At 43.9% G+C, this 24,469-nt stretch overlaps 15 protein-coding genes across 15 annotated transcripts; 11 read left to right on the forward strand and 4 right to left on the reverse strand.

Moving 5' to 3' along the window:
* Positions 1-192: 192 nt before the first annotated feature.
* VTP01DRAFT_1649 (uncharacterized protein) lies at positions 193-1,990 on the forward strand (the record flags this gene model as incomplete). The annotated part of the gene is made up of 9 exons (XM_069380022.1): positions 193-279; positions 336-395; positions 452-688; positions 753-1,007; positions 1,058-1,192; positions 1,242-1,354; positions 1,408-1,642; positions 1,707-1,892; positions 1,958-1,990. 9 exons carry the CDS (start codon positions 193-195, stop codon positions 1,988-1,990), a joined length of 1,341 nt encoding a protein of 446 aa, XP_069238073.1.
* A 1,197-nt stretch (positions 1,991-3,187) lies between these two features.
* VTP01DRAFT_1650 (uncharacterized protein) lies at positions 3,188-4,017 on the forward strand (the record flags this gene model as incomplete). The annotated part of the gene is made up of 5 exons (XM_069380024.1): positions 3,188-3,268; positions 3,328-3,396; positions 3,491-3,709; positions 3,766-3,899; positions 3,960-4,017. The coding sequence occupies 5 exons, from the start codon at positions 3,188-3,190 to the stop codon at positions 4,015-4,017; spliced, it is 561 nt and encodes a 186-aa protein (XP_069238074.1).
* A 470-nt stretch (positions 4,018-4,487) lies between these two features.
* Positions 4,488-4,816, forward strand: VTP01DRAFT_1651 (uncharacterized protein; the record flags this gene model as incomplete). Its single annotated transcript, XM_069380025.1, has 2 exons — positions 4,488-4,628; positions 4,691-4,816. The coding sequence occupies 2 exons, from the start codon at positions 4,488-4,490 to the stop codon at positions 4,814-4,816; spliced, it is 267 nt and encodes an 88-aa protein (XP_069238075.1).
* Positions 4,817-4,838: 22 nt separating this feature from the next.
* VTP01DRAFT_1652 (uncharacterized protein) lies at positions 4,839-5,383 on the forward strand (the record flags this gene model as incomplete). The annotated part of the gene is made up of 4 exons (XM_069380026.1): positions 4,839-4,997; positions 5,111-5,200; positions 5,254-5,290; positions 5,346-5,383. 4 exons carry the CDS (start codon positions 4,839-4,841, stop codon positions 5,381-5,383), a joined length of 324 nt encoding a protein of 107 aa, XP_069238076.1.
* Positions 5,384-5,841: 458 nt separating this feature from the next.
* VTP01DRAFT_1653 (uncharacterized protein) lies at positions 5,842-7,740 on the forward strand (the record flags this gene model as incomplete). The annotated part of the gene is made up of 5 exons (XM_069380027.1): positions 5,842-5,909; positions 5,972-6,101; positions 6,160-6,217; positions 6,278-7,268; positions 7,341-7,740. 5 exons carry the CDS (start codon positions 5,842-5,844, stop codon positions 7,738-7,740), a joined length of 1,647 nt encoding a protein of 548 aa, XP_069238077.1.
* An 85-nt stretch (positions 7,741-7,825) lies between these two features.
* Positions 7,826-9,120, reverse strand: VTP01DRAFT_1654 (uncharacterized protein; the record flags this gene model as incomplete). The annotated part of the gene is made up of 6 exons (XM_069380028.1): positions 7,826-7,933; positions 7,994-8,346; positions 8,416-8,502; positions 8,573-8,868; positions 8,923-9,010; positions 9,063-9,120. The coding sequence occupies 6 exons, from the start codon at positions 9,118-9,120 to the stop codon at positions 7,826-7,828; spliced, it is 990 nt and encodes a 329-aa protein (XP_069238078.1).
* A 115-nt stretch (positions 9,121-9,235) lies between these two features.
* On the forward strand, positions 9,236-12,258 carry VTP01DRAFT_1655 (uncharacterized protein; the record flags this gene model as incomplete). Its single annotated transcript, XM_069380029.1, has 11 exons — positions 9,236-9,357; positions 9,406-9,586; positions 9,643-9,842; positions 9,897-10,136; positions 10,199-10,495; positions 10,553-10,599; positions 10,661-10,930; positions 11,003-11,151; positions 11,223-11,579; positions 11,638-12,141; positions 12,205-12,258. 11 exons carry the CDS (start codon positions 9,236-9,238, stop codon positions 12,256-12,258), a joined length of 2,421 nt encoding a protein of 806 aa, XP_069238079.1.
* Positions 12,259-12,552: 294 nt separating this feature from the next.
* VTP01DRAFT_1656 (uncharacterized protein) lies at positions 12,553-14,240 on the forward strand (the record flags this gene model as incomplete). Its single annotated transcript, XM_069380030.1, has 7 exons — positions 12,553-12,637; positions 12,700-12,839; positions 12,896-13,064; positions 13,125-13,639; positions 13,701-13,863; positions 13,932-14,089; positions 14,154-14,240. The coding sequence occupies 7 exons, from the start codon at positions 12,553-12,555 to the stop codon at positions 14,238-14,240; spliced, it is 1,317 nt and encodes a 438-aa protein (XP_069238080.1).
* Positions 14,241-15,525: 1,285 nt separating this feature from the next.
* On the forward strand, positions 15,526-15,928 carry VTP01DRAFT_1657 (uncharacterized protein; the record flags this gene model as incomplete). Its single annotated transcript, XM_069380031.1, has 2 exons — positions 15,526-15,709; positions 15,768-15,928. The coding sequence occupies 2 exons, from the start codon at positions 15,526-15,528 to the stop codon at positions 15,926-15,928; spliced, it is 345 nt and encodes a 114-aa protein (XP_069238081.1).
* A 558-nt stretch (positions 15,929-16,486) lies between these two features.
* On the forward strand, positions 16,487-18,259 carry VTP01DRAFT_1658 (uncharacterized protein; the record flags this gene model as incomplete). Its single annotated transcript, XM_069380032.1, has 2 exons — positions 16,487-18,051; positions 18,109-18,259. The coding sequence occupies 2 exons, from the start codon at positions 16,487-16,489 to the stop codon at positions 18,257-18,259; spliced, it is 1,716 nt and encodes a 571-aa protein (XP_069238082.1).
* A 220-nt stretch (positions 18,260-18,479) lies between these two features.
* On the reverse strand, positions 18,480-18,939 carry VTP01DRAFT_1659 (uncharacterized protein; the record flags this gene model as incomplete). The annotated part of the gene is made up of 3 exons (XM_069380033.1): positions 18,480-18,618; positions 18,671-18,786; positions 18,856-18,939. 3 exons carry the CDS (start codon positions 18,937-18,939, stop codon positions 18,480-18,482), a joined length of 339 nt encoding a protein of 112 aa, XP_069238083.1.
* A 580-nt stretch (positions 18,940-19,519) lies between these two features.
* Positions 19,520-20,796, forward strand: VTP01DRAFT_1660 (uncharacterized protein; the record flags this gene model as incomplete). The annotated part of the gene is made up of 7 exons (XM_069380035.1): positions 19,520-19,677; positions 19,730-19,782; positions 19,848-19,951; positions 20,009-20,174; positions 20,239-20,339; positions 20,406-20,630; positions 20,689-20,796. 7 exons carry the CDS (start codon positions 19,520-19,522, stop codon positions 20,794-20,796), a joined length of 915 nt encoding a protein of 304 aa, XP_069238084.1.
* A 158-nt stretch (positions 20,797-20,954) lies between these two features.
* VTP01DRAFT_1661 (uncharacterized protein) lies at positions 20,955-22,446 on the reverse strand (the record flags this gene model as incomplete). The annotated part of the gene is made up of 3 exons (XM_069380036.1): positions 20,955-22,140; positions 22,216-22,311; positions 22,379-22,446. 3 exons carry the CDS (start codon positions 22,444-22,446, stop codon positions 20,955-20,957), a joined length of 1,350 nt encoding a protein of 449 aa, XP_069238085.1.
* A 213-nt stretch (positions 22,447-22,659) lies between these two features.
* On the forward strand, positions 22,660-23,131 carry VTP01DRAFT_1662 (uncharacterized protein; the record flags this gene model as incomplete). Its single annotated transcript, XM_069380037.1, has 3 exons — positions 22,660-22,716; positions 22,773-22,919; positions 22,976-23,131. 3 exons carry the CDS (start codon positions 22,660-22,662, stop codon positions 23,129-23,131), a joined length of 360 nt encoding a protein of 119 aa, XP_069238086.1.
* A 348-nt stretch (positions 23,132-23,479) lies between these two features.
* Positions 23,480-23,812, reverse strand: VTP01DRAFT_1663 (uncharacterized protein; the record flags this gene model as incomplete). Its single annotated transcript, XM_069380038.1, has 1 exon — positions 23,480-23,812. The coding sequence occupies one exon, from the start codon at positions 23,810-23,812 to the stop codon at positions 23,480-23,482; it is 333 nt and encodes a 110-aa protein (XP_069238087.1).
* Between the last annotated feature and the right edge of the window lie 657 nt (positions 23,813-24,469).

Here is a 24,469-nt window from a genome sequence, read left to right on the forward strand (position 1 = left end):
TCGGATGCTACATACCTATCCTTTAACAACGCGGGTAGGATAATACAGCAAGTAGAAGCAGTTGTCAAATAACTATCTCACAACGCTCAGTTCCTTGCAGTGTTCAGCGGCAGTTGATGAGTTTGAAAAATGATTTGGGCGGACGGACGGGCTGACGCGTAACTCCCTTGTACCCACTTGTTCCTAATCGCAATGTCAGAAGGAAAGCTCGAAAAGATGGAAAAAGACTTTAGTCCACAGGTGGACGCCTTGCTACCCGAGACTGAGACGCTTACACAGGTGAGCGTTGCCAGGTACCTTACATAATAAGCAGCACTCAACTTAAATGTTTGCAGCAAGGTAAACTCCATGAAGCTCTGGAGAAGTTGATGATATTGGAAAAGCAAGCGCGCAATGTAAGACAGCAAATCAATTGCACAACAAGAATCAGCTTGTTTAAACGTGTGAATAGGCTGCCGATTCGCCGTCGACAGGACGGATTCTAGTCCAAGTCATCAAATTGTGCCGTCAAGCGCAGGACTGGAAGCTTTTGAATGAGCAAATCATCCTACTTTCAAAGAAACATGGTCAACTTAAAGCAGCAACTACCAAAATGGTGCAGGAAGCTTATTCCTATCTCGATTCAACGCCTGATATGGCTACGAAGCTAGAATTGATCGATACACTTCGGACTGTCACGGAGGGCAAGGTAAAAACTGCAGTCTACGACGGTCGGAACGACCAGATTCACAGATCTTTATGAATTCTGCTAGATCTACGTTGAAGTCGAAAGAGCTCGTGTGACACGTCTGTTGGCTCAAATCAAGGAAGATGAGGGCAAAATCAATGAAGCTGCCGATATTTTGCAGGAGCTGCAGGTCGAGACATTCGGTTCTATGGAAAAACGGGAGAAAACAGACTTTATTCTTGAACAAATGCGATTGTGCCTTGCAAAACACGACTATGTCCGCACTCAGATTATCTCTAAAAAGATCAACACGCGATTCTTCCAAGACAAGGAGAATGAGGTATATACACAAACTCGAATACTTTGAACAATCAACTAATGCATGAGTAGGATTTGAAATTACGATACTACGAGCTTATGATCCGACACGCTTTACATGAACAGCAATATTTGAACGTTCACAAATACTACAAACAAATATACGACTCTGAATCTATCCAGCAGGATGAGACAAAGTGGAAAGAGGTATTCACGCACCAAGTCGTATCCAGTCTGGTTACTGAACGAATCTTAGGTGCTACAAAATGCGGTCCTATTTGTGGTTCTATCGCCTTACGACAATGAGCAATCTGATCTCTTGCACAGAACATACCAGGATCCAAAACTCGCGCAAATCCCATTATATCAGTAAGTTGATGGAATGTTACATATTATTTTGCAGCAACTTATAAATCATCTAGGGAATTGACAAAATGTTTTGTTACTCCGGAGTTAATGCGATGGCCTAAAATAACAGAAGTCTATGGCAGCACACTTGAAAGCACATCTGTCTTTAACAAGTCGACCGACGATGGAAACAAGAGATGGCAAGAATTACACCATCGTATAATTGAGCACAACATCCGCGTAGTAGCGAAATATTACACTCGAATCACTACGAAACGCTTGATGCAGCTTCTTGATCTAAACGAGCGGGTATGTTTTGCCGCCGACTTTTTCTTCCTTAGAGTCTAAAGAACCTGGCTGTTCGATTTTACAGGATACCGAAGAGTTCTTGTCCAAACTCGTGGTTTCTAAGACCATCTACGCACGTATTGATCGCCCAGCAGGTGTTGTATCTTTCCAGGTGAAGAAAGATGCAAACCAGATTCTTAATGGCTGGTCAAACGATATCAATACATTGTTGAACCTCGTTGAAAAGACTTGCCATTTGATTTCTAAGGAGGTAAGTTGTGGCGCCTGATTACAAATATAATGTTACTCTTGAAACTAACATCATCGTTATTATAGGAAATGGTGCACAGTATAGCAAAGGTCATGTAATTAAATAAAGCGGGCTTTGATATAAAGACAAACGTCGAGCTCCATAAGTTTATTATTATCATCTTGCAATTGGTGCATGGCTGATCACCAATGCTAACTGTACGATAGTTTGGACCTACAATTGGAAACTTGCAACGCTGTATTAAAAATACTTGTCGAGCTTATAAAAATGACGTCGCCTGCTTTGAAAGCCAAATGGCGCATGCCCAGCGGGCACCCAGTCGTTCTCCGCCTTTTCATGCATACAACAGTCTCAAAAAACTAGTGCGTTCCTGCGTCTCTTCTTGCATGGCCGAAAGTAAGTGCTTACAATCGAAGCTGAGGACTCCTTATCGCCAGATGGTTAACTTTTGATAAGGAGCTCGCTCTCGGCATGCTTTACGAGCTTCGGTCATCATGGAATTGCGCGTTATTTGAAGCTCTTGTGGAAAGTTCGAATCGCTGGTATAATATTTTGAAATCCTGTTCCGAGGAACTGACGTTCGGCTTCGCATGTAAATATCGACAGTTAAATATTGGAAAACCTAAACTAATCAAATGGAGAGACGTCCAGCGGGGATTTTTGGCATGAGAATCGACATGCTCGTCACACTGCCGACGGCGCTGAGAAGGTAGAATTCCCTGCAAATGAGTTCAGGAAAGAGAATGCCACGATCGAAGAAGCAACTGTGCAGCAGAACCGAAACATGCGAGTCTGCGGAGAAGATCCAAATATTAGGAACGAGAAGATTAAAAAGCTGCATGAAGCGGCTAATCATTGACGCCGTTTGAAAGTATTAACGGCTACAAACTGTATCTTAATATATATAGGACAAGCTACGCTCGTTCCCGTAACCGAAAATGTTTTCAGTGAAATCCGCATTGAATATTAACCTCGCCTGGCCTTCAGAAACCTCCAACCCCCGGTGGTTTTGCATCCGCTTCGGGACTGCAAGCACACCGCCGTCGAATTCCCGGTCTATTCGGATCAGCGCTCGATGGAATGCGCCTTGATTTGGTGTTGGCGCTCCTGCGTCGCGGCGCACACACGCCCGGCATCGCCTTAGTCCATAACAGTAGCGTTCGACTCCTTATCTCCTCAATGTGTTGGAGCGTGATGCGCTTCGCGCAAAGGCATTGGGGACTTCCGGAACACAAATTCCTACCGCAGATATATTCCATCGATGGCATCTTCGTGGCAGGCAGAGTAACAGATAAATGTCGATTCTACCTCGGACATACGGGGAATTCGAGGAATCCCTTGATTCTGGAACGTTACATGCACTTTTACGCTACAAGGTGAAGCGACTGGTGAGAACGGGTTCATAGAACCGGTTTGATTAATCCTGTGGCTCTAGAATCGATGCGTTGTTAGGATCGCCCGACTTTCACAATTCGTGCATTATTATAAGCAGCACATCCTGCAGGTACAGACGGAAATGAGGTTGCTGAGAGCTCTCAATAGAGACTGTAAATATCTGCTGATGATTCTCACCAGTTGCTTGTGTCTTATCGGCATAGTTTTTATCAGAGAAGATCCAGGACCAGCTGGAGCCGGAGCTGGCGCTCCAAACGGGGAACGATTCTTTGGGTGAAGGCTTTGGGATGGTCGAGCATGAATCATCGAGTGCTTCCATCCAAAATGTGGGGATTCATCCAAAAAGATGTCCCAGAAGCTTTGCTATAGAGCAGCATGATGTATCTATGCTTGAGCCGTTGCACAAATACATGGCCGACAGGGTGGGGTTCAGCTAATATCTCGGACATCAAACAAATAATAATCTATTTCTTCCCAGGTCAAGGGCGTAAAGGTGGAAATTCCAAACGTCGCTATTAATAGCATCGGAGGTTACCAACCATTTTTATATCGATACTGCCAAGCGCTATTGGAGAAACCAAAGCTCACAAGACTGCAGTGGTCTTACTTGCAGTAGGTACGATTATTGGATCGTGGCGAGATTTGACTTGATCTGACCTTATTGGCCGTTAGCATCGCTCTCTCGGGCATACTCAATACTGTAAGCGTCGATGAAGGAGAGCGGCCGTAGCAGAATCGAAGAGATTCATCTCCCTAAGAACGACTGCCCTGAGAAACATGTGGTAGTTGATGGACTTGAAGAGTAAGTTTTATCGCATATTATGCAGATTTTCCTGTAACCTTTTTTTTCGAGAAAGACGTATCAAAAGGGAGAAGTAAAGCAGCTTCGACTGCACATGCTGAAGGAGAAGATTGCAATTATTGAAAAGAGGACCTCGACTGCATGGGTCATTTTCGATATCATGGAATTCATGTATGTAATATAACGTTAATCTCTATCTCCAGCATCTCACAAGAACTTTGCATAGCTTGAACATGGTCCAGTTTGGTTCTGTGGAAAGCAATTCCAGCGAAGAATCGTGTTATTTTGTGTGCAGTTGGCACCTTAGGTTCCCAGCATGACTCGGAGTGTTTGAAGAGGGTGTGCAAATAGCTGGGCCCGAAAACTAGTGCGTTCGAAGGGCGAAATGAAGATCCCGCATGCAGTACGTCACGCCTGAACTGTTCAGCGGCGCCATCCTCGCCGACAACGATCAGATGCTGTATGCTACTATACGATGGCATTTAAAGTACCGACAGATAGTGCAACTGACCAATCTACCAAGCTACTGGTCAGAGCGCGTACGTCTACTCTGTCAGTTACGGGGAGTATCATGGTGAGGAACAACCAAAGGGCCGTTCAGCTGGGACCGTGCACAAAAGGGTTTGTTCCTATTAATCTGGCCATTTTTCTCGATACGGGTAAGTATCTAAGCGGCACAACTTCTTTTTCAACAAAACACGGATTGCTGGCGGCTGGATCCGCATGATATCACGGCGCAGTTGCGCCAAATGCATTTCCAGGATCGATACCCTTTCTTCCATCATGGTACGCGTCGCACGCCATTACGGCCATATCAAGTAACGTGCAAGTGTCACAGCATGTCGGCCAGCTCCCCTATCACAAACGTTTATCCTTACCGGCCATTCACAACTTGGACACTGGTCGTGGTAAACCACATCCATTCGGGTAAAAACTTGAACAATGAAAAAGGTATAGATACCACTCCGGGATCCAATGATGGTTGACGGTTGCGTATATCGATGCATCGATAATCTACAAGAATATTGTTTTATCATTGGTCAACCATGACAGCAGCCAGCCCAGAGAATCAGAGGCTCGATGCGGGTCGCGGCTGTTTCAAACCATTAGAGTGTGATGGAAGAAGGACGAAAAAATGTTCAGACATTATCCATCCAACAGTAGCATTCACTGTTGGATCTTACTCTGAAATTGTCTAGCGGTAAGGAGGAAGATCATCGATAACGACAGCTTTGATTCTCATTTACAGTCTTTAGCGAATCCTATTTCCTTGAGCTTAAAGAACGCAAATTGAGACTTTGTTTCAATAAAGTGAATGTTTGCTGAAAGAGAATTACCACGACCAAAATATTCCCTCAAGAAATCGATACCTTATACCATGCTCTTGACGCATGCCAGCTTATCAAAACTATTGACCACCCTTCATTTTACATAGTATTATTCGATGTGTGGACAGATCTTCCCTTTAATTCCAATTCCCTTTTCCTTCTCGTCTCTCAATAATTTTCACAATATAGCTCTTTAACTACCCAATAGCTCTTCCACATCTAGCATTCAGCTTTTGCCTCTATTATGGGTTTCCTCTATAATTTTAGAAAATACTGTGGTAAAGTTATGACTATGCCGAGCCTTTCCCGCAGCAGTTGAGTTGGAATGAGTCTAGATGACTTGATGGCTTGTATCGGAGGTGGAGGGCGCGACCGTAAATTTGCAATCCATCGCGATTCGCTCTCTTCTTCCCAGTTATTGAATATGTCTGAACCCGTCAAGGAGAAGGTCGAGGAACAAACTCAAGGAAACGCCGAAGAGGTCTACCGCGAGTAAGTACGAGTGTATAATGACCCGTTGTCCAAATTGTTTGACATTTGTCTCTGTACCTCAGCGATGCCGGTAACCCCATTTCAAAGAAAGCTTTCAAGAAGCTGCAAAAGGAGAAGGAGAAGGCCGAACGTAAGGCCGCTACTGCAGCTAAGCTTGCTGAAGAGAAAAAGGCTAGAGAAGCTTCCAATGTCGTAAGTAGCACCGGCTGCAAATGCTGTACTTGACGGTACGTTAACGCGTGCCATGCAGGACTTTTCTCAAGATCGATATGGCAAACTTCCCATGCACCAGTCTCAAGAAAGAAAAGGTATCAAGGAAAATGGAATCACTATACATAACAAGGATGAGAGACTTACATTTTCAGTAGGAATCAAATACGAATCTATCAAAGATATCAACGGATCCCGCGTTGGAGAGGATGTTACTATCAGAGCCCGTGTACATACATCCCGTGCTACCGGCAACAAAATGTGCTTTTTCGTTTTCCGTCAAGGTGTTTCCACTATCCAAGGTATCATCTCTGCTGACGACAAAACCATCAGCAAGCCGATGATCAAGTTCTGCATCGGCATTCCTGCCGAGTCCATCGTCTTGGTGGAGGGTAAGATTTCTAAGCCTGTGGAGGAAGTCAAGAGCTGTACTATTTCGGATGCCGAGCTCTCTATTTCCAAGATCTACATCCAATCCGAGGCAGAGGGACGTTTGGTATTCTCGCTGGAGGATGCTTCCCGTCCAGAAACAGACTTTGAACAGGATCCTGTGCTTGTGCGTGTCAACCTCGACACACGTCTCAACAACCGTGTCCTTGACCTGCGTACAACAACAAACAATGCCATATTCCGCTTGCAGTCAGCCGTTTGTCTCTTATTCCGTGAATACTTGTTGAAGAAAGAGTTCATGGAAATTCACACTCCAAAAATGATCGCCGCAGCATCCGAAGGTGGATCCAACGTTTTCAAGATTTCTTACTTTAAGCGCGATGCATTCTTGGCTCAGAGTCCTCAGTTGTACAAGCAAATGTGCATTGCTGCTGACTTTGACCGTGTGTTCGAGATTGGACCTGTTTTCCGCGCCGAAGACTCCAACACTCATCGCCATATGACTGAATTCGTCGGTCTCGATATGGAGATGGCTATCCAGGAACATTATCACGAAGTTGTGGATGTTTTGGATGAGATGTTTGTCTACATCTTTACCAACTTGAAGGAAAGATATAACAACGAAATCGAAACCGTCAAACGCCAATATCCTTTCGCGGACTTTGAGTTCTTGCCAAAGACTCTCCGTCTCAAGTACGCTGATGCCATCCAGCTTCTTCGTGAAGCTGGTGTCGAGATTGGCGACTATGAAGACTTGAGGTAAGTCAATTGACTTTGCGTATCTTATACATAAAGACCAAGATTCCCTAATCTAATCTGGTCTGCTGTTAGCACCCCTAACGAGAAGTTACTCGGCAAAATCGTCAAGGAGAAGTACCACACCGACTTTTACATTCTCGACAAATTCCCTCTGGAAGTTCGACCTTTTTACACTATGCCTGACCCAGAGAATCCCAAATACTCCAACTCTTATGACTTCTTCATGCGCGGCGAGGAAATTCTTTCAGGTGCTCAACGTATCCATGACGCCAAATTTTTGGAAGAGCGTGCCAAGGAACACGGCGTCGATATTTCTACCATCCAAGCTTACATTGATGCTTTCAAGATGGGTGCTCCTCCACATGCTGGCGGTGGTGTTGGTCTAGAACGTGTTGTCATGCTGTACTTGGCTTTGGGCAACATCCGTCGTACCAGTCTCTTCCCTCGTGATCCCAAGCGCCTGGAACCTTAAACTTTTACACGCGCAAAAATAAACAAATATCATAACTGTGTATAGAAATAAAAGACATGCATATATCAATATGTACAAATGGATTCTACTTGCGAATACGCATCTTCTTTCGAGATAGGACGTTGCGGAATCTTTCGTTTTCCTGCTCTTCCACATCCTTGATACCGATCAGGTTGCTGAAATCATTCAAATTCTGCAAAATATAAAGATTAAGTTTTCATGCTATTAAAAGACAATTTAACTCTAGACTTACATCAAATTCGTTGTCGAAGCGCAAGTTGTTCTTTGCATTTCTTCGTCGCTTTTCTTTCCGTGTGGTGACCAGACGGACATAATTATCTTCTTCATATCTATCCTTCTCTTTGATGAAGCGATCCAAACTGTCGCCAGCACCACTTTCCTCGTGGACGCCGCCGTGGACATCGGCCTCCTCAGGAGCATCTTGCATTTCTGCCATAAGATCCTGCATAACTCGAGATCGTGACGACCGCTCCCGCATTCGTTCTTCATCCTTTTCTCTCTTTGATAGTTTTTCACTCTTTTCATTGTACACGACAGGTGCAAGTTTTGGTGGTCGATAGACGCCAGTCTTCTTGGTTGTGGTATCTATCAATTGTCGGTTTGATAAGCAACGAAAGTTTCCTATCAGGTGGAGACTCCCATTTATATCCATACCTTCATCTTCGTCTTCTTCGTCTTCTTCCTGATCGTCTCTGGCCAAAAGATTGGATGGATTAGGTTTGAATGCAAGAGGATCGTTGGCTACAGTTATCGTTAAAGCAATGTATTAGTATATATATGTAAGTGCAAAATGTATATACACAGCAATTACCAACTGCTGTGATTTCATCCGTCTTTGTTGGATCCTCTTGTTTCTGTGTGCCGATGACAGCTGCGCGAATAAGCTTATCGATTTGATATTTCAGCTTGCTCTCAATGGGTTTCATCTTTTCCAATACAACTCGTAATTCAACAAGTGACTCAACTACTGGATGTCCTTCGAGTTTCTTTCCGGAGAGTTTCATGTGTACATAAAATGCGAGTTGTGTCACATATTGGAGCATAACTTGATACTTGACTTCGAGAAAAGATACACCTTTCGAAGTCTGAATCTCGCCATTGTGATATCTTGAACAGCAAAGGTCAATAGACTGTCAAAATCGGTAGCAAGAAGCTGCTTACTTTTGCACGATCGGTTTTAACTGCATCTTGAGCAAACCGATCTTGTCTTTCAATTCGACAATCAGCTTTTGCAGATCTCCGGGTACGGCTATAATTATATGAGCAATGAAGAAAGGCCATACTGTCAGCAAACTGTTTACCTTGATCATTTGATCGAGTAGTCTCTTGTACCGTTGCTGATTCCTGATCAGTTGCCATGATCGTTTTTGTGTATGATTTTTTGGTGGGTGGAAAAAGAAAGCCAATTGTTGTGGCGGAGCATTAAAAGAAATGCTGCTTGGTCGTCCTTCTTCACGCTTCCGTTCCTGCAAGAATGACAGATACCGAATCGAGCTCTACAATCCTTTCAGAATCATACGGCACGAGCCAGCGCAGAGCAGCTCGTACTCGAAGCCTTATACCAGACGCAGACGTGCCAAGCCTCAGTGTAAGATGGTAGGGCACAATGACTTTGCATAACTTGTCCTGACGACAACTTTCCAGGTTCCACGCAGTCGATAGCCCTATCGTGGACCCGATATCTATAAGAAGAGCAAAGAACACCGGCAAAAAATTGTCGGCTACACCTCCTAGTCCGTCACAAACTTCTCAGAAACGGACACCTCCCAAGAATTGGGTTCCTTTTTCCAAACGAGACTCCAACGCGCTGGAAAAGGCGTACAAGGTACGCTGAGAAATCACATGATAACATGCCACCTCACAAGTTTTTAATTTTTGCAGAACAATGATGTGAGGGCTATTGTACCGGTTAATGAAGATCATCTATTTGAGGTGGATGTGACGCGACGCACTATTCAACCTATATATTGGGAAGGACCGATGTACGAAGTTCGCAGAGCCACATGGTTCATGCAAGGCGATGGTTCAAAGTGGATTCCCTGCGAAGAAAATCTTGCCGAACAAATTGAGCTTGGATACTAGTATGTCTCATTCAAATGCGATTACCTATCGATACTCAATTCTGTATTTTGCAGCAAGCACAAACCATATCTTATTTCCGAAGATCCTGCGATGTCAGCGCAAACTGCAGACCAAGATGAAGAGTATGATGACGATAACATCGAGCAGATCCAGAGATCCGCAACTGCAATTGAGGAAAAGAAGCTGGAAAAGAGCTTAGAGCAGCAGCCTGTTGAAAAGCAATGGAATTTGTTAGGCCCATACCTTGGCCAATATATCGTATACACTGGGCCAAATACTGCCTGGTTACTCTAGTACGTATCTGGACGCAATGGGTATACTCAAGATGTTAATGACTCTTTAAATTTCTTTGCAGCAATACAACAGGGAGCAAAATTGCAAAGACTATTATCACACGATTGACGAACAGGTCTAATCTTGGTGGTACTCGTTTGTTGCGTGGATATCCAGAAGTTGAGAAACAAAGCAAGACAAAGAGCTCTTCCACTCCCAAAACGACGGAAAGCGATAAGAAGAATGATGATGTGGACGTTGCTGACACCAGAAATGTGGACAGCGAGACAATGGCTCAGCAGGAGACTGAAGACTATGAAAATGAACAAAGTGAGGAAGAAGTGCGAAAAATCGACCATCTAGTGTTCGTGATTCACGGGTATGTCTCATACATTGATGGACTATGAATCATTTTCTTACAGTATATAATTTCAAGAATTGGTCAAAAAATGTCTGAACGCTTGGGCCAGAATTTTGTCCATGGTATGACATGATAAGCTTTGTTTATTTTTGTGCATCTCGTTAACGTTAGCCACCGGGTTAGATGTCAATATGCTTCGAAAAACAATGAAATCGGCTTATGCAACGGCGATCTCTGCAACAGGCAGCCCGCAACGATCGAATGGAATACAGGTGCTTCCGGTCCTCTGGCGACACGAAATATCGTTTGGCATGGCCAGCGATGATGATGATAAAGATCTGGAGATGGATTTAGGGACTATCGGCGCGGATGATGGCAGCCCAACTCTTGATGAACTTACGCTGGAAGGTGTTCCAAATATCCGACTTGTCGTATCTGATGTATTACTGGATGGTATGAAGTTTTATGTCTGCTTACCGTTTCTCCCATCTTATAAAATCAATATTAATGTTTCACGTCGTTTAGTGCCGCTCTATCTCACTGCAAAATATCGAGATCAAATGACTCTGATAGTAACGCGTGAGCTGAATCGAGTGTATAAATTGTTTGTACATAGGAATCCGGATTTTCATGAACGAAATGGCAAGATATCACTTGTAGGGCATTCGCTTGGTGTAAGTACAGTTAATTACAAGCATGCAGATCTTGTACCGCTTACTTATCATTGTTGTAATCTACGAGATAGTCCTTGCTAGCATTTGATATCCTTAGTATCCAGCCTCTACATTTTTCCCAGGAGCAACAGACAATTTCGATGCTCGATGAGAAACGTATACCAACGGCAATGGACAAGAAGACGCCAGTTCTTTTATTTCCGGTACAAAACTTTTTTGCCGTGGGTTCTCCTCTCGGTGTAATTCTGCTACTACGTGGATGCAAGATTGTATCACGACGATTTCTTGATACCAGCCATGATACCCATTCCCTAAATGGCTTTCCAAGCTCGGGCGATTTGCCTGTATACACAGATATGTCGACCATCTCCTCCGCAGTTACCATATGCTACCCCGCTGTTGAAAACCTATACAACATCTTCCATAAGGTATTGGAAAGGGAGTGATGCATTCGAAACTTTTCGATACTTAACGATATGATGGTAGTCCGATCCTGTTGCGTACCGCTTGGAACCTCTAATAGCTCGGCAATATGCAGCAAAATTGAAACCGGAACAAATTGCCTATGTTAAAGGAGGGCTGAAAAGTATGATCGATGCTGGTTTCAGCGTAGGATCCGGCATTGCAAATCGTGCCGGAGCCATGTACGAATCTTTCAAAATAGGGTTGACAACAAACTTGTTTATGCGTGGACTTGGGCTGTCTAAGCAAGCTGGTACAACAACGGAAGACGGTATGGATGCAGGACAAAGCGACAACATTGCAACGCAGATAGCAGACGAACCCACGCTGAGATCAAGATCACGAAGCGATCCAGCATTGATTGAAAAATATCGAAAGAAGGCATCGCCTGTACCAACATCGGACACTTCAGGTGCAGAGAAGCTGCGGGCACTGAATAAGAATGGTCGCGTGGACTACTGCCTTCAAGAAGGAATCTTGGAAAATCCCTATTTGAGTGCATTCAGCGCGCATATGCAATATTGGCAGGTATGTCTACGTATAGTCTCTTCTAGGACAATACCGATCAGTAATTGCTGGTCAATATTTTAGGACCTTGATGTTGCTGCATTCCTGGTTAGAGAGCTGTATGGCAAGGAACGATGAAATAATATTTATTATTTCTCTTGAAAAAAGTGTGTTTTATGTATTCATTATCGTTGACTCTGAACGTCCGTCTGGTTGTGCAGATTATTAATCCAGGAAACAATGATGCCTATTTGAATACGGGAAAGGCGCACTAGGCCTCCACTAAAGCACATGCTAACTCCACTGACATTGCCAATAGCTTTTCCCCTTGTTCATCATCCGCCTGAATTTCACACGTGTAATCCAAATTACCGATCGAGTTCCCCACACTTTTCTAATTCCATCACTGCTCTTTCTTCCAATATCCACACAATGGCTACTCCAGGCAACAAAGTATATGTCATCGGTGTCGGCATGTCCAAATTCATAAAGCCTCGCGGCGAAGTCGACTATCCCGGTAAGCATTACCATAGAAGACTAGGAGACACTGTTGTTTAATTCATACATGGAAACCGCTAGAGTTTGGCTTGGAAGCCGCCGTCAAGGCTCTAAACGACGCTAACATAACATACGATGAAGTTCAGTACGCTGCATGCGGCTATGTCTACGGAGATAGCACTGCTGGTCAGCGCGTTCTGTATCAACTAGGCATGACTCAGGTATTTTCAATACACAAGGACTGAAAACTGCCAGAAGACCTGAACTTTGCACACAGATCCCAATCATAAATGTCAACAACAATTGCTCTACGGGCTCAACTGCATTGTTGCAAGCACGCAACGCTGTTGCCTCTGGTATGGTCGACTGTGCGATGGCACTCGGTTTTGAACGAATGGCGAGAGGCTCTCTTTCTTCGACTTTCTCGGATCGCACGAACCCCATGGGTAATGTATTAAACCGGATGTTTTTCCGGGTTGAGTTCTGACAGCGAGGTAACCGCACAGATCACGTGATGATGGTGATGGCAACCGAGAAAGGTTTCGAGCCCAAGGCACCTGGAGCTGCGCAGATCTTTGGCAACGCAGGTATCGGGTACATGGAAAAGTACGGTGCAACTGAGGAGCATCTGGCCAAGATCGCCGAGAAGAACCATCGTCACAGCTCCAGGAATCCGTATTCCCAATTCCGTGATATTTATACCCTCGATCAAATCAAACAATCCCCCAAGGTTTATGGGCCTCTGACAAAACTCCAGTGCTGCCCTACCTCTGACGGTGCTGGATGCGCCATTGTCGCTAGCGAAGCTTTTGTCAATAAGCACAATTTGATAAACCAAGCTATCGAGATTTGCGCCCAAGTCATGGCGACAGACTCCCCTCGAATGCTTTCGACGGATGCTATCGAATGGGCTGGTGCAGATATGACACGCCGTGCTGCTGCCGAAGCGTATGCTAAGGCCGGAATCACACCAAATGATATCCAAGTTGTCGAATTGCATGATTGCTTTTCTGCAAACGAGGTAATTTCCGGAAAGAATTGAACGCTATCGAGACTCCAAATAGTAACAGCGTCGCTTGCAGCTGCTTACCTATGACACTCTGGGCTTGACTCCTCCTGGTCAAGCACATAAGCTTATCGATTCTGGTGACAACACTTATGGTGGCAAATACGTTATTAACCCATCTGGTGGGTTGATCTCCAAGGGACATCCTTTGGGCGCGACCGGTTTGGCACAGTGCGCGGGTGACTATTACGAGTTCGATATTTAATTACCGAAGGTGTGCTGATAATGGTTTTTCCGTTGTTACCAGAATTGACATGGCAACTCCGTAACTGGGCTGGCGATCGCCAGGTGCCTAACGTGCGTTATGCGCTCCAACACAACGTTGGTCTTGGTGGAGCAGTAGTTGTCACTATTTACAAGAAGGCCAACGGTGAACCCGTGGAACCTCGTGTCGGTTACAACCCTGTAAGCTCAGAAAATGCAAATATAAGTTGCTGTTCTATGCATGACTGACTCGTGGTATAAACAGGCAGTCGAAGCTCGACCTATCAGCCAGGAAGAGTACGATAAGGCCAAATCGCAGAAGCGAGCAGAATTTTTGGAAGCCAAACTTTAAAAGGATATTCTCGATGCGCCCTAAAGTTCAAATTCTTATGATAATAAAGCTCGATGCTATGGAATGTCTTTTGACATCTGTTATTAATAGCAGCCGTGCCAAATATAAAACATATTTTACTTTCGAGTCTTCAAGTACACGACGCTCCAACTGAATACATTTCTCCAAAAATGTTATTACCGCATTGACTGCTACTATATGGATAGAAACACGAAGCAAGCAACAGAAGACAAATTTGCATGTCTTAATGTATCAAGGATACATGCTAGTAGTAAGTAATAAGAATATTGAAAAATGGATAGCTGTACACAATAGAGTCGCTGTGGTTTACCTTGTAAAAGCCGTTAACAATCAGCATCGCGCAACAGTCTTTTTTGTGCTACTCTTATACAACATATACAATGCCCGTCGGTATTCCTTCACATTTACCGAATAAAAGGTGACAGGAAAGCCAAGTATGTATAACTCTGGAACATCGAAAAATACAATCATAAACATTCTAACGAACTCAGTTTCTGATTGTCAGCAATCATGCCACACACTAGCCTCATGTCTACAGTTTTATATCGAAGATAAAAGCCTATAACAAGCGGATGTAAAGCCGCCGGAGGATGGAGATTTATGAAGGCCAAGCAAGTTTATTCCACAAACTCGTATCAGTACTGGGTTTGCCACCAAGCGCGCAAGTGTAGCGAGCGAAAAGCGTTCGTGAATTTTATAACATCGCATACGCCGACGTCGAAGGAGTGTTGCCTTTCTGTCATTATCTCTCACTCGAAGCCGGAAAGTCCATCGTGGACCGCAAAATGAAGCAGCAAATGCTACTTGAGGACAGATACAATCCATCCAATGCAAGCCTAATTATCATCTATGTTGTGGAGTATCTGTACGTGATCTGTCATCATGCCATGCCATGTTCTAATGTATGTTTGTAGTCTGAATCATGTGCATTTTCGGCAAGACGTATCAAGATGCCAGGGAAGCAGAGATCTTTCAACGCCCAGTTCCACATTTGGAGATTTTATTTCGTGGCACTGACATAAGATTACGCATGTGCGTGAATATCGAGGATGCAAATATGGTACATGTCCAACTGACGTTTTTAGTGGCGGGACATCTGCAGAATCTACAAAGAACGCCAAAACACATGGTGTCCTGGAGAGAGTTTCCTGTTTTGCAATGGGCGCGAACCATGTCCCGACCGCTTGTCCCATTTAGAAGCCATATTTGAAAGGAGTGACAGGAGATGATAAGATCGATATGCTGGTCACTTCAAACAGCCAAAATGACATCAACGTCGTGGAACTTTCTGCAGACGAATATAAGCGAAGAGGAGATAAACAATGAAGAGGCACTGATCCAACAAAACAACAAAAACCGGAAATGCATTTTGTCAAGCTTGCAAAAACGTTGCCGTGCTTCAGGTGGAAGCGACAGCAACCTAAATCCGATGTTCATTGATGTTATTGGTAAGTACAGTATAGCAATGATAGACCTGCGGCACGTTATATTAAAACTGTTGCGCAGGTTATCAAGGATACCTTTACACTGTCTACAACGTAGATGATGCCTTCGTTGCTGCGAAAGTAACCGAAAACGAATATATCTACCATAAGCATATGTGGAGTTTGAAGGATTTCTTGCTGACGGTATCCTGCACATCGTATTTCATTACAAAGTATGCTTGATTGACATAATGTCCATGATATGGTGAATTCAGTAGCTTTTATTACTTAGGACAAATGCATTAATGCTGCTGAAAAGATAGAATATTTGGAGGATTAAAAAGAAAAAGACGTATAAATGTGGTCACAGGAATAAAAGAACGCCGCAGCCCAGGGCCATATTTTAACAGGAGACAACAAGCATAAAGCAGACAAGCATGTACGAAATCTGTATACTCGATATATCATAATGTAACATTGCATATGTGGATCAAGTACTGTTTTCGGGAGAATCCAACTTAAATATCCCTAATATATACTGTTGGCACTTCCTACTTCCATACAATGTCACATGAAAATGCGTTTCTAGGCACATGTAATGATAGAAAACAAAACTGCTTTTGCACAATAAAGTTGAATACATGGACGATGCATAAAATCTTATAATTATCAACTTTTATTGCTGGGCGGCGAATACCATGGCTGTAGATGGTCTGGAGTCTGAAAAAGGCATTTGCTTCGAAAAAAAGAAGTGATGAGGTATCACAAACCTTCTTTCGCTCTTGCTCAGAAAGACATTGAATGGAACTGCAGCACGTAGGGGGGACTTTGCAGCAAAAAGTGCCGGACGCTGTGCTGCCCAAGCAGCAAATGAATGATATCGCACACTTATACAGCCAACTACAAGCAGCGTTTGACAAGACGGCTTCGACAGCCAGGTCCATAGCACACAAGCGATCCGAGAGTCTGTCGAATTCAGTTCCCTCGTCCACACGTACATCGTCCGACACACAAGGCCGTACCAGCACAAACGCCAGCAGCCCCGTCACGCCGCATCATCTTCAGGCACATCCACTCATGTCGTGTGCATGTCATCACTGGCTCGTTTCCGTCGACTCTGAGCACTGCGCCATATGCGACGAACCGGTCAAAGTGCTGCAACAGTGGCAGGAGGAACGTTCGCTGCAGTCTCAGACTATCGAGCGAACACAGAGTCAGCTTGGACGACTCAGAGGCGAATATAAGAATCACATCGCACAAAAGGAGCAGCTTGGACGACGCATTGTTGACACTGAAGCAGCGATAGAACAACGAACGAATGACATTCAAGCTCTGAAGCAAAATCTAAAGATTTTGCGTGCAAAGTGCGCTGATAAAAGCGTGCAAGTCAAGGAAATCCAGCAATCTCAAGAAGCCGTCAAACGAGAATTGGAAGACTTATCGCAGCGACTTTTTGAAGAAGCGAACGGGATGGTCAAACTAGAAAAAGAAGAAAAGCAACTTATCGAAATCGCACACGAAAAAGTAAAAACGGAGCTGCAAGAAGCCGAAACTGAAATTGTTAAAGTCAGAAAGGAGCTGCAAGCTTTACGGCATGAGATGGAACAGCTGAACACTAGGCGTCCACTCTCCTCATCATCGTCTCAGACACCCATCCGACCATCGTCCTCCCTGTCATTTAACAACCACGACCTTTCCGCCATAGATCAAGATAATGCAGCTCTTCAAATGGATCCCGACACTTATCTGATGAGGGCTCAGATAGACATGGCGATCGCACACGGTGAATCACTTGGAGTAGATGTCGAAGCTTCAGAAGATGATCATTGCCTAATGGATTTTCGACAATTCATGGATATCCTTCCGACGGTACCGCTCCGCAAAATACATTCTTTACCATTTATGAAACAGTGCATAGAGGACGATGTAAAGCCGACACTTAGATTCGGACCTAATCCTCGCACTGCGAGCCGAAGGATTCTCGATGCGATCCTTGTCAAGACATGCTTTGTTGAGCCTTGTCCTGAAGGATTTGTAAAGGAGCAACCTCTCGTGCCTGACACAGCTTCACACAGTCTCTGGGAACGATTTTCATCATCCTCGTCAATACAGGTTTTTACGGGATGTCCAGCTTGCGGTCGACATATTTCCAAAGAAGACAGACAGCAAGTACTGCGTTACCGATTCCGTACCTCTTATTTTGATGAATGGACCTGCATTGATCGATATTGTCGCGACCGTATTGAGAGTGTTATCCAATTCTACGCATTTTTACGGCAATTACGAGTCGGTGCTTACAAACGCAGATCACTGACAGACATATACCAAGAATGCGCACGATTACGACTGCAGATGTATCTCGCAAGGTACGTTTCAGTTATATATTTTATTATACATCTAGCTCATTGTTGCATATTCTCTAGAACGGGTGCATTGCCCACTGTTTTACAAGGATTCGGTTTAGATACCAATTTGATTGCAGAGCCATCTACAGGTTACTTGGATAACAACGACAAGCACGTGTCTAAAGAAACAACTCTCTCATCCTCCAGAGAATCGATTATTACTGTCTAGTCTTTATTTTCCATTTACACCTTGTTTATGTCTATTATACTACATTCGTCTTTTAGTAATCATAATGTCACGAGTCATTCTCTGAACTCCTTTTGGTGTCCAGTCATCGTCGAATTTTGCTGTATGGTACTATATCCAAAGAGATACATGCTGGAGATCATATATATCGCTTTTATAAATTGCAATTCATGTGATTAAGCTACATATAAAGCTACATCAGCTAGTACAACGAATTTGCGAAAGCTAAGGCGCCGATTGAAATGGCTAAAGCGTACACCGTCAATGAAAATGCGGCAGCAACCTGCTTGAACGGAGACACAGCTTCCGTTATAGCCCAAATGATGGCGAAGAAAAGTAATCTGCATAAGTGAGTTTCTAAGTATGTCGGCTGATACAATAGCAGAAACTTACATCCAGGATAGTACAAGCACACTCCTTGGTTGTCCAGTAGACAATGCTGTATTTAGGAAGATGGCTACCAGCAATGCCAGAAGGCTGTTCCTGAGGATATCACTGACTTTACTGACCTGTTCGAAACTTATGAGTATGAAGCAGCAATATTCGTAACTTCTGTATTATCAATGTTCAGTACACACCTTGGACGATATGTCACTCTTTTGCTGTTGTCCGGGTTGGCTTGAACCAGCTTGTCCTTCCTCCGTCGCAGTCTCTGGCTGCATTCCAATGCTCCGAAGTGCTTGACGGACAACCCAGGCAATGCCCCACAACAGAAACAGGACAAATAGACTTGCACATGTGGACCGAGGATACATCCTTGTATTGCCGATGCAAGAAAAAAATGGCGTGGCGAGTAAAGGAAGAAGAGAGCGGGGGAAGCCATACAATGTATTCAAACAACTTTTCAAGCCTTATTTCATCAGGATGACAGCATCATTTGCGTCTTCAAAGGCGTCACATAACCTATATGGAATCTGATAGATGTACTGTTTGAAGGCTATAAACTTGTCGATCGCATGAATTTTCTGTGTCTTATGGGAAGCCGCGCCTAGCAAATTACATGGCACAGTGACCATTTTTAACTGTAACTCCAGATAGGTAGTATAGTTAAATGGAAAGAAGGAAGACTAAACATAATGCGAATACTTGCGTGTTCAGACACCGAGATATGAAAGGGACGAACAGCTTCAACACGGTTCAAATACATACCCAAAGCTTTGCTGAAATATTCGGTCGCCCAATTGAAGGCCCTTGATTTCATCAGCGGACGTAGTTACTCACCTCACAGCTCACACTTTCACCATGGCCACGCGTAGCCGCACGCTGCTATTCCTTCAATATCGAAACTCATATGCTCGGACACAATCTTCGTCTCATTACTCTAGTGGAGACACAGAGAGGGAGGGACTTATTGAAAGCTCTGACAGCGTAATTGAAATGTCGGTTCTTCCTCCACAATGGTAATTCATACGAGAACTATCCCCTTATGTTGTATCTAAGCAAAGCATTTAGGGTCGATGTTGTCGAGGAAGTAGACGAAGCTCTTGACAAAATTAAGGACAAAAGTACGAATGCGGTTTTCACGATGCTGACATCCAGTTTATGTGTATGCTCATCTTTGTTCACATAGTTACACGACTAGAAGGCATGCATCGCAAGCACTTGTTACCTGGGTTTGACGACAGAACATCCGACGAAGCCGCCATCGAGAATCTTACTTCAGAGATCACGGATGTAATATTTTAGCAACGATATGTGCGATTTTGCAGGAGATTTATTCAATTGTCGCAGGAATTTTATCGTATCAAACGGGATATTCAAAGGATTCATGCAGCAGAGGGTACTGGGGCCTCAGATCAAGATCGACTATTAGCTAGGAATATACAGACAAGCCTAGCAACCAAGGTACAAGAAGTATCATCGTCATTCCGAAAAAAGCAATCTTCGTATCTGCAAAGTAAATGTAAACTGCACAATACTCGAAAAAGGCACACACTGAAGTCACTCTGATCCTGGAATAGAGATGCGAGGACAGGAAAATCGCAAGGCGAACATATTGGGCTTGGAAACCAGTCTGAGCAACGATGCGGCAGAGTTATTATTGGATGAGGATACCCAAATGGTAGGCTATCATGGCCGCATCGCCAATGATTTTACAGCGCAGGCTAAAGAATGCTTATTTCTTTAGAATTTTACGGATTCACAGCTGGCAGTTTTGGAGAGCAACGAAGCAACTATTGATCAGCGGGAACGTGAGATCAACCAGATAGCAAAATCAATCCATCAATTAGCAGAGATATTCCGAGATTTACAAACGCTTGTCATTGATCAAGGCACCATGCTGGATCGAATCGACTATAATATAGAGCAATCTGCTATTCAACTCAAGGAAGCTACTGTACAATTAGACAAAGTATGTAAATGCAGCAAGATGCATACAGTTCTTATTGAGACTCATCGTTTATCACCAGGGTGCACGATATCAAAGCAAGACTCGACGTCGAAAACTGATACTATTGCTTATTTTGATTATTTGCTTACTTGTAATGATTCTTATCGCCAAAGCCACAAAGTCATGATACCCTCATCTTCGGTTTCCATTCTATCGCACGCCCTACCCATCCGGCCCGTTAATTTCTTAGCTCGGCAATACCATAGAGCACCTAAAAATATTGACCACTTTATAATAGCTTAATACAGCTCGAAGCTCCTCCATTGTGTACACTAAAGCGTGCGGTTACAGTATGGTTAGCATAAGAATCTGGCATTGGCCTGGTCTCAGGGAAACGCTGTACGACTCCGAGTAAATGCCCATGTCTTGTCCAGTCCAGACGTCTTTGATTTGAACCCGTCCAACTACACCAACATCTTCAAGGTGGACTTTCACGTGACAACTGATGCCAAGAATGAACGGAAAGACATGTACGTTGAAGAGGCCGACGCAAACGCGGCCATCTGGCATTCGTTTCCACCACACCTGCTTCTTACTTTGGCTGGAACCAATAGGTCTTGGCATGATGCCTGTCTGATGTATCTCGAGTATTCCTGGATGATTAAACCAAGTCAAGTATTTCGTGGGAATTCGCCGTGGATCTGATCCGATGCAAAAGATGGAACTGGTCAATGCCCAGAAGCTGATGCATGATATCCGTACATCATCATTATCTAATCCATCGACGCATCGATCGTTGACGGTCATACCAACAAGGACAACATCGAGATCGATGTAAAACTCATTTTCTACGGCTGCATCAGCCCATTCAGAAACCTTTGCGATACGCTGCAGGACTCGATAGGAGGATGTCATGGTCTTGGTTGAATAGCTCTCGATATCACTAAAGATTCTCGTCCCGTTGGCGAAAACTGCCCAATCTTTGGAATATTCAATGTCTGAGGACCATGAGAGCTCGATAAATATATTGTGTCTTGTAAATGCACGATGCATCATGGATAGACACGCGCGTGTATCGGGCAGGGAATCACTTTCGGCAGGCCCACATCCATCGATCTTGACGTAACTGATATTCCAGTCTGCAAACAAGTCTGCTAAAGAGTCGTAATAAGCCTGTACAAGATCATTGTGTTCGTCCGGCATGTAGGTCGTATCTGGAAAACCGTTGCCTTGCTTCTTTAGTCTACAAAGCTCGCCGAGTCGGTGGCCAGCATGGCCCTTTATAGGAAGGTTGGCATCAGCTGCATCTCGTCGTATGCCTGGAAGAATGTATACTCCCAACTTCTGTCCATTTTGCTCAAGATATTTCGATAGGGCTTTCAGACCCTTTGGAAATAAGTCAGTTCTGTATATCCATCGACCATATCTGTCACACGCGTTGCTCCATCCAGCATCCAGGTTAATGAATTCATATTGCGGCATTTTAGCGCGCAGGCAGTCCGAGATTTCGCGTATGGATTTCTCGTTGAACCTACATTATTCCAATCTGTTGTCTAAGCGGGTTGTGTGAAAGTGTAAATGCCCGTAGGCTTTACGTGTTCCATACCAAGGTTGATCATGCCGTCCACCATAGCCAGGTATGCCATCAAGGATTTGTGTGGACCACGTTGAAAAGCCTAGAATCGGTCGGCATTCTTTGGATCTACATTGATGCAAATCGTGAGCACTGACTACTCTATAGCATCCACTGAACATGATTCTCATCTTACCTTGTTTCTCTTAATCCGAAGTCATCTTTTTCGATACAGACATATTCATGCTCTGTCAGGACCGTCATCAGAATATGTTTTAACTGTTTATGTGATCAAGTTTGCAAGAAAGATGAGAAAGAAGAAAAAGGAGAAAGAGAGGAGAAAGGAATGAATATGGTTGTAAAAGGGACTACCATGCAGTGCTAACCGTCGGCGAAATTCTCAACTGTTGCTGCTGTCAAAAAGCACTCTGGACTTTCCAGCCATCGTCACCTTTTTTTCCTAAAGATCTTTCACGCATGCGCTTGTCCTCGTTGTCAACGTACCGTAATCTGCTTCGAGAAGTCAACAGACAAGTACCTATCGTTCAACTGTATTCGCACTCAAGAAGCAAACACTGAACTATTATTAGTTTTCGAAATCAAACAATGTCTTCGTACAACAATTACGGTCGATATACAGAGAGAATAAGAACGTAACAGATCCTGACAGGATCGAGGCTCTGAACCGCAATGCAGAGAATGTATTGGTATATCTGAGGAGTTCTAGACAGCACAAGGTACATTCGTCAAGGCATACATTGAACCGAAACCCTGGCAACTAACTGGGATGTAGGAACTTCGTGAACGGTACGCGGCAGTCGTTATGGAGCAAAAGAAGAAGGTTGAACTTACAGCTAAACGTGTCGGTCTCGAGTTGCCGAAAGAGTACAAACCTGACGCTCACGACGTTCCCACCAGCCGTGTTTTAAATGCGTTCCAGAAGCAATAAATAGATTTTTTAGACGACTCTGATTTGCAACAGTTTCCGGTTAGCTGGAAGCTGGAGCGAACTTGCATGCAGACATGTCATACAAACGACTGGAAGAATTTTCCAGGGCTTCGATGTTCTCAATGTATTGTACTGGATTTCCACTAACCATTAGCGCTCAGGAGACAAGCCATTTGGCGGGCAATTTATTTTTTGCGTTTGGGTCCAAATTATTTAACGGATCCCTCCTATGAATTTGGCCACGCTTTTCGCATTTACACCCAGCCTCTTTTCATAGTTTTCTCGTACGCGCTAATTCCTTTATTTCTATATTATTATTATGTATTTATTTGTAATCGCAAGCTACAACTACAGTATCTCTTCCTTATTCAGGCATCGATCAAAAAATAAAACTGAATGCTGGATCCAGCCCTGGCAACCAGCTTGAGAAATGAGGTTAGCGAATTTTTTGATCCTGTCCGTCAGGTTGTTTTCGGATGTCAAAGGATCACCTCGTCTGACACCGGCCTTCAACTTCGACCAAAATTCTTCGACGGGGTTTAGGAAAGGAGAATACGGAGGGAGGTAGAGGCTCTTGAATCCTCGCTTCTCTATTAGCTCTTGGACGGCCTGAGGTTTGTGTATCGGCGCATTATCCATCTCAATCTTATTGCCAAGGCTGGATACGACATTTAGTTTCATTTTGTCGATGCTTGAACAGGGAGGAGATTTTGTGATTGTAGCTTTCGATTTTTAATAAAGGAATTAGCGTGTACGAGAAAACTATGAAAAGAGGCTGGGTGTAAATGCGAAAAGCGTGGCCAAATTCATAGGAGGGATCCGTTAAATAATTTAGACCCAAACGCAAAAAATAATTTGCCCGCCAAATGGCTTGTCTCCTGAGCGCTAATGGTTAGTGGAAATCAGTCTTTCCGAAAAATAAAGTTGCGTTTTGCAGATGCATTTGGCGGACTTGCGAAGCTAAGCATGACGCTAATAAATGACGTTAGTTGTGGCGGGTGGACACTAAGAATACTGCCCTTTCCCCATCCTGCCCTCTCCAGTCTCTAGAAATAAATCACTAAACACAGACTCTATTAAAAAAATAACCTGCGTAACATTCCACTTTGAGCGCTAAAACCCATGTTTGGAAAGCCTTTCACCTCTGTCATTGGCCGATGGTGCCCTCAAATTCGAAAAAATCGCTGCGGAAGCACTTTTTCCCTGGCGGCTGTAGTGATCTGAGGACCGGATGGTGTGCCGATTTTTTGATGGAAGACTATCATACTGCAGTATATTATGATCGAGTGCTGTCAATTGATATATACATTACAAAGTAGATTGCATTCTCGATAACAG

Source organism: Rhizomucor pusillus (genome assembly GCF_041956525.1).
Source record: "Rhizomucor pusillus strain CBS 183.67 unplaced genomic scaffold VTP01scaffold_11, whole genome shotgun sequence".
NCBI classification, from domain to species: Eukaryota; Fungi; Mucoromycota; class Mucoromycetes; order Mucorales; family Lichtheimiaceae; genus Rhizomucor; species Rhizomucor pusillus.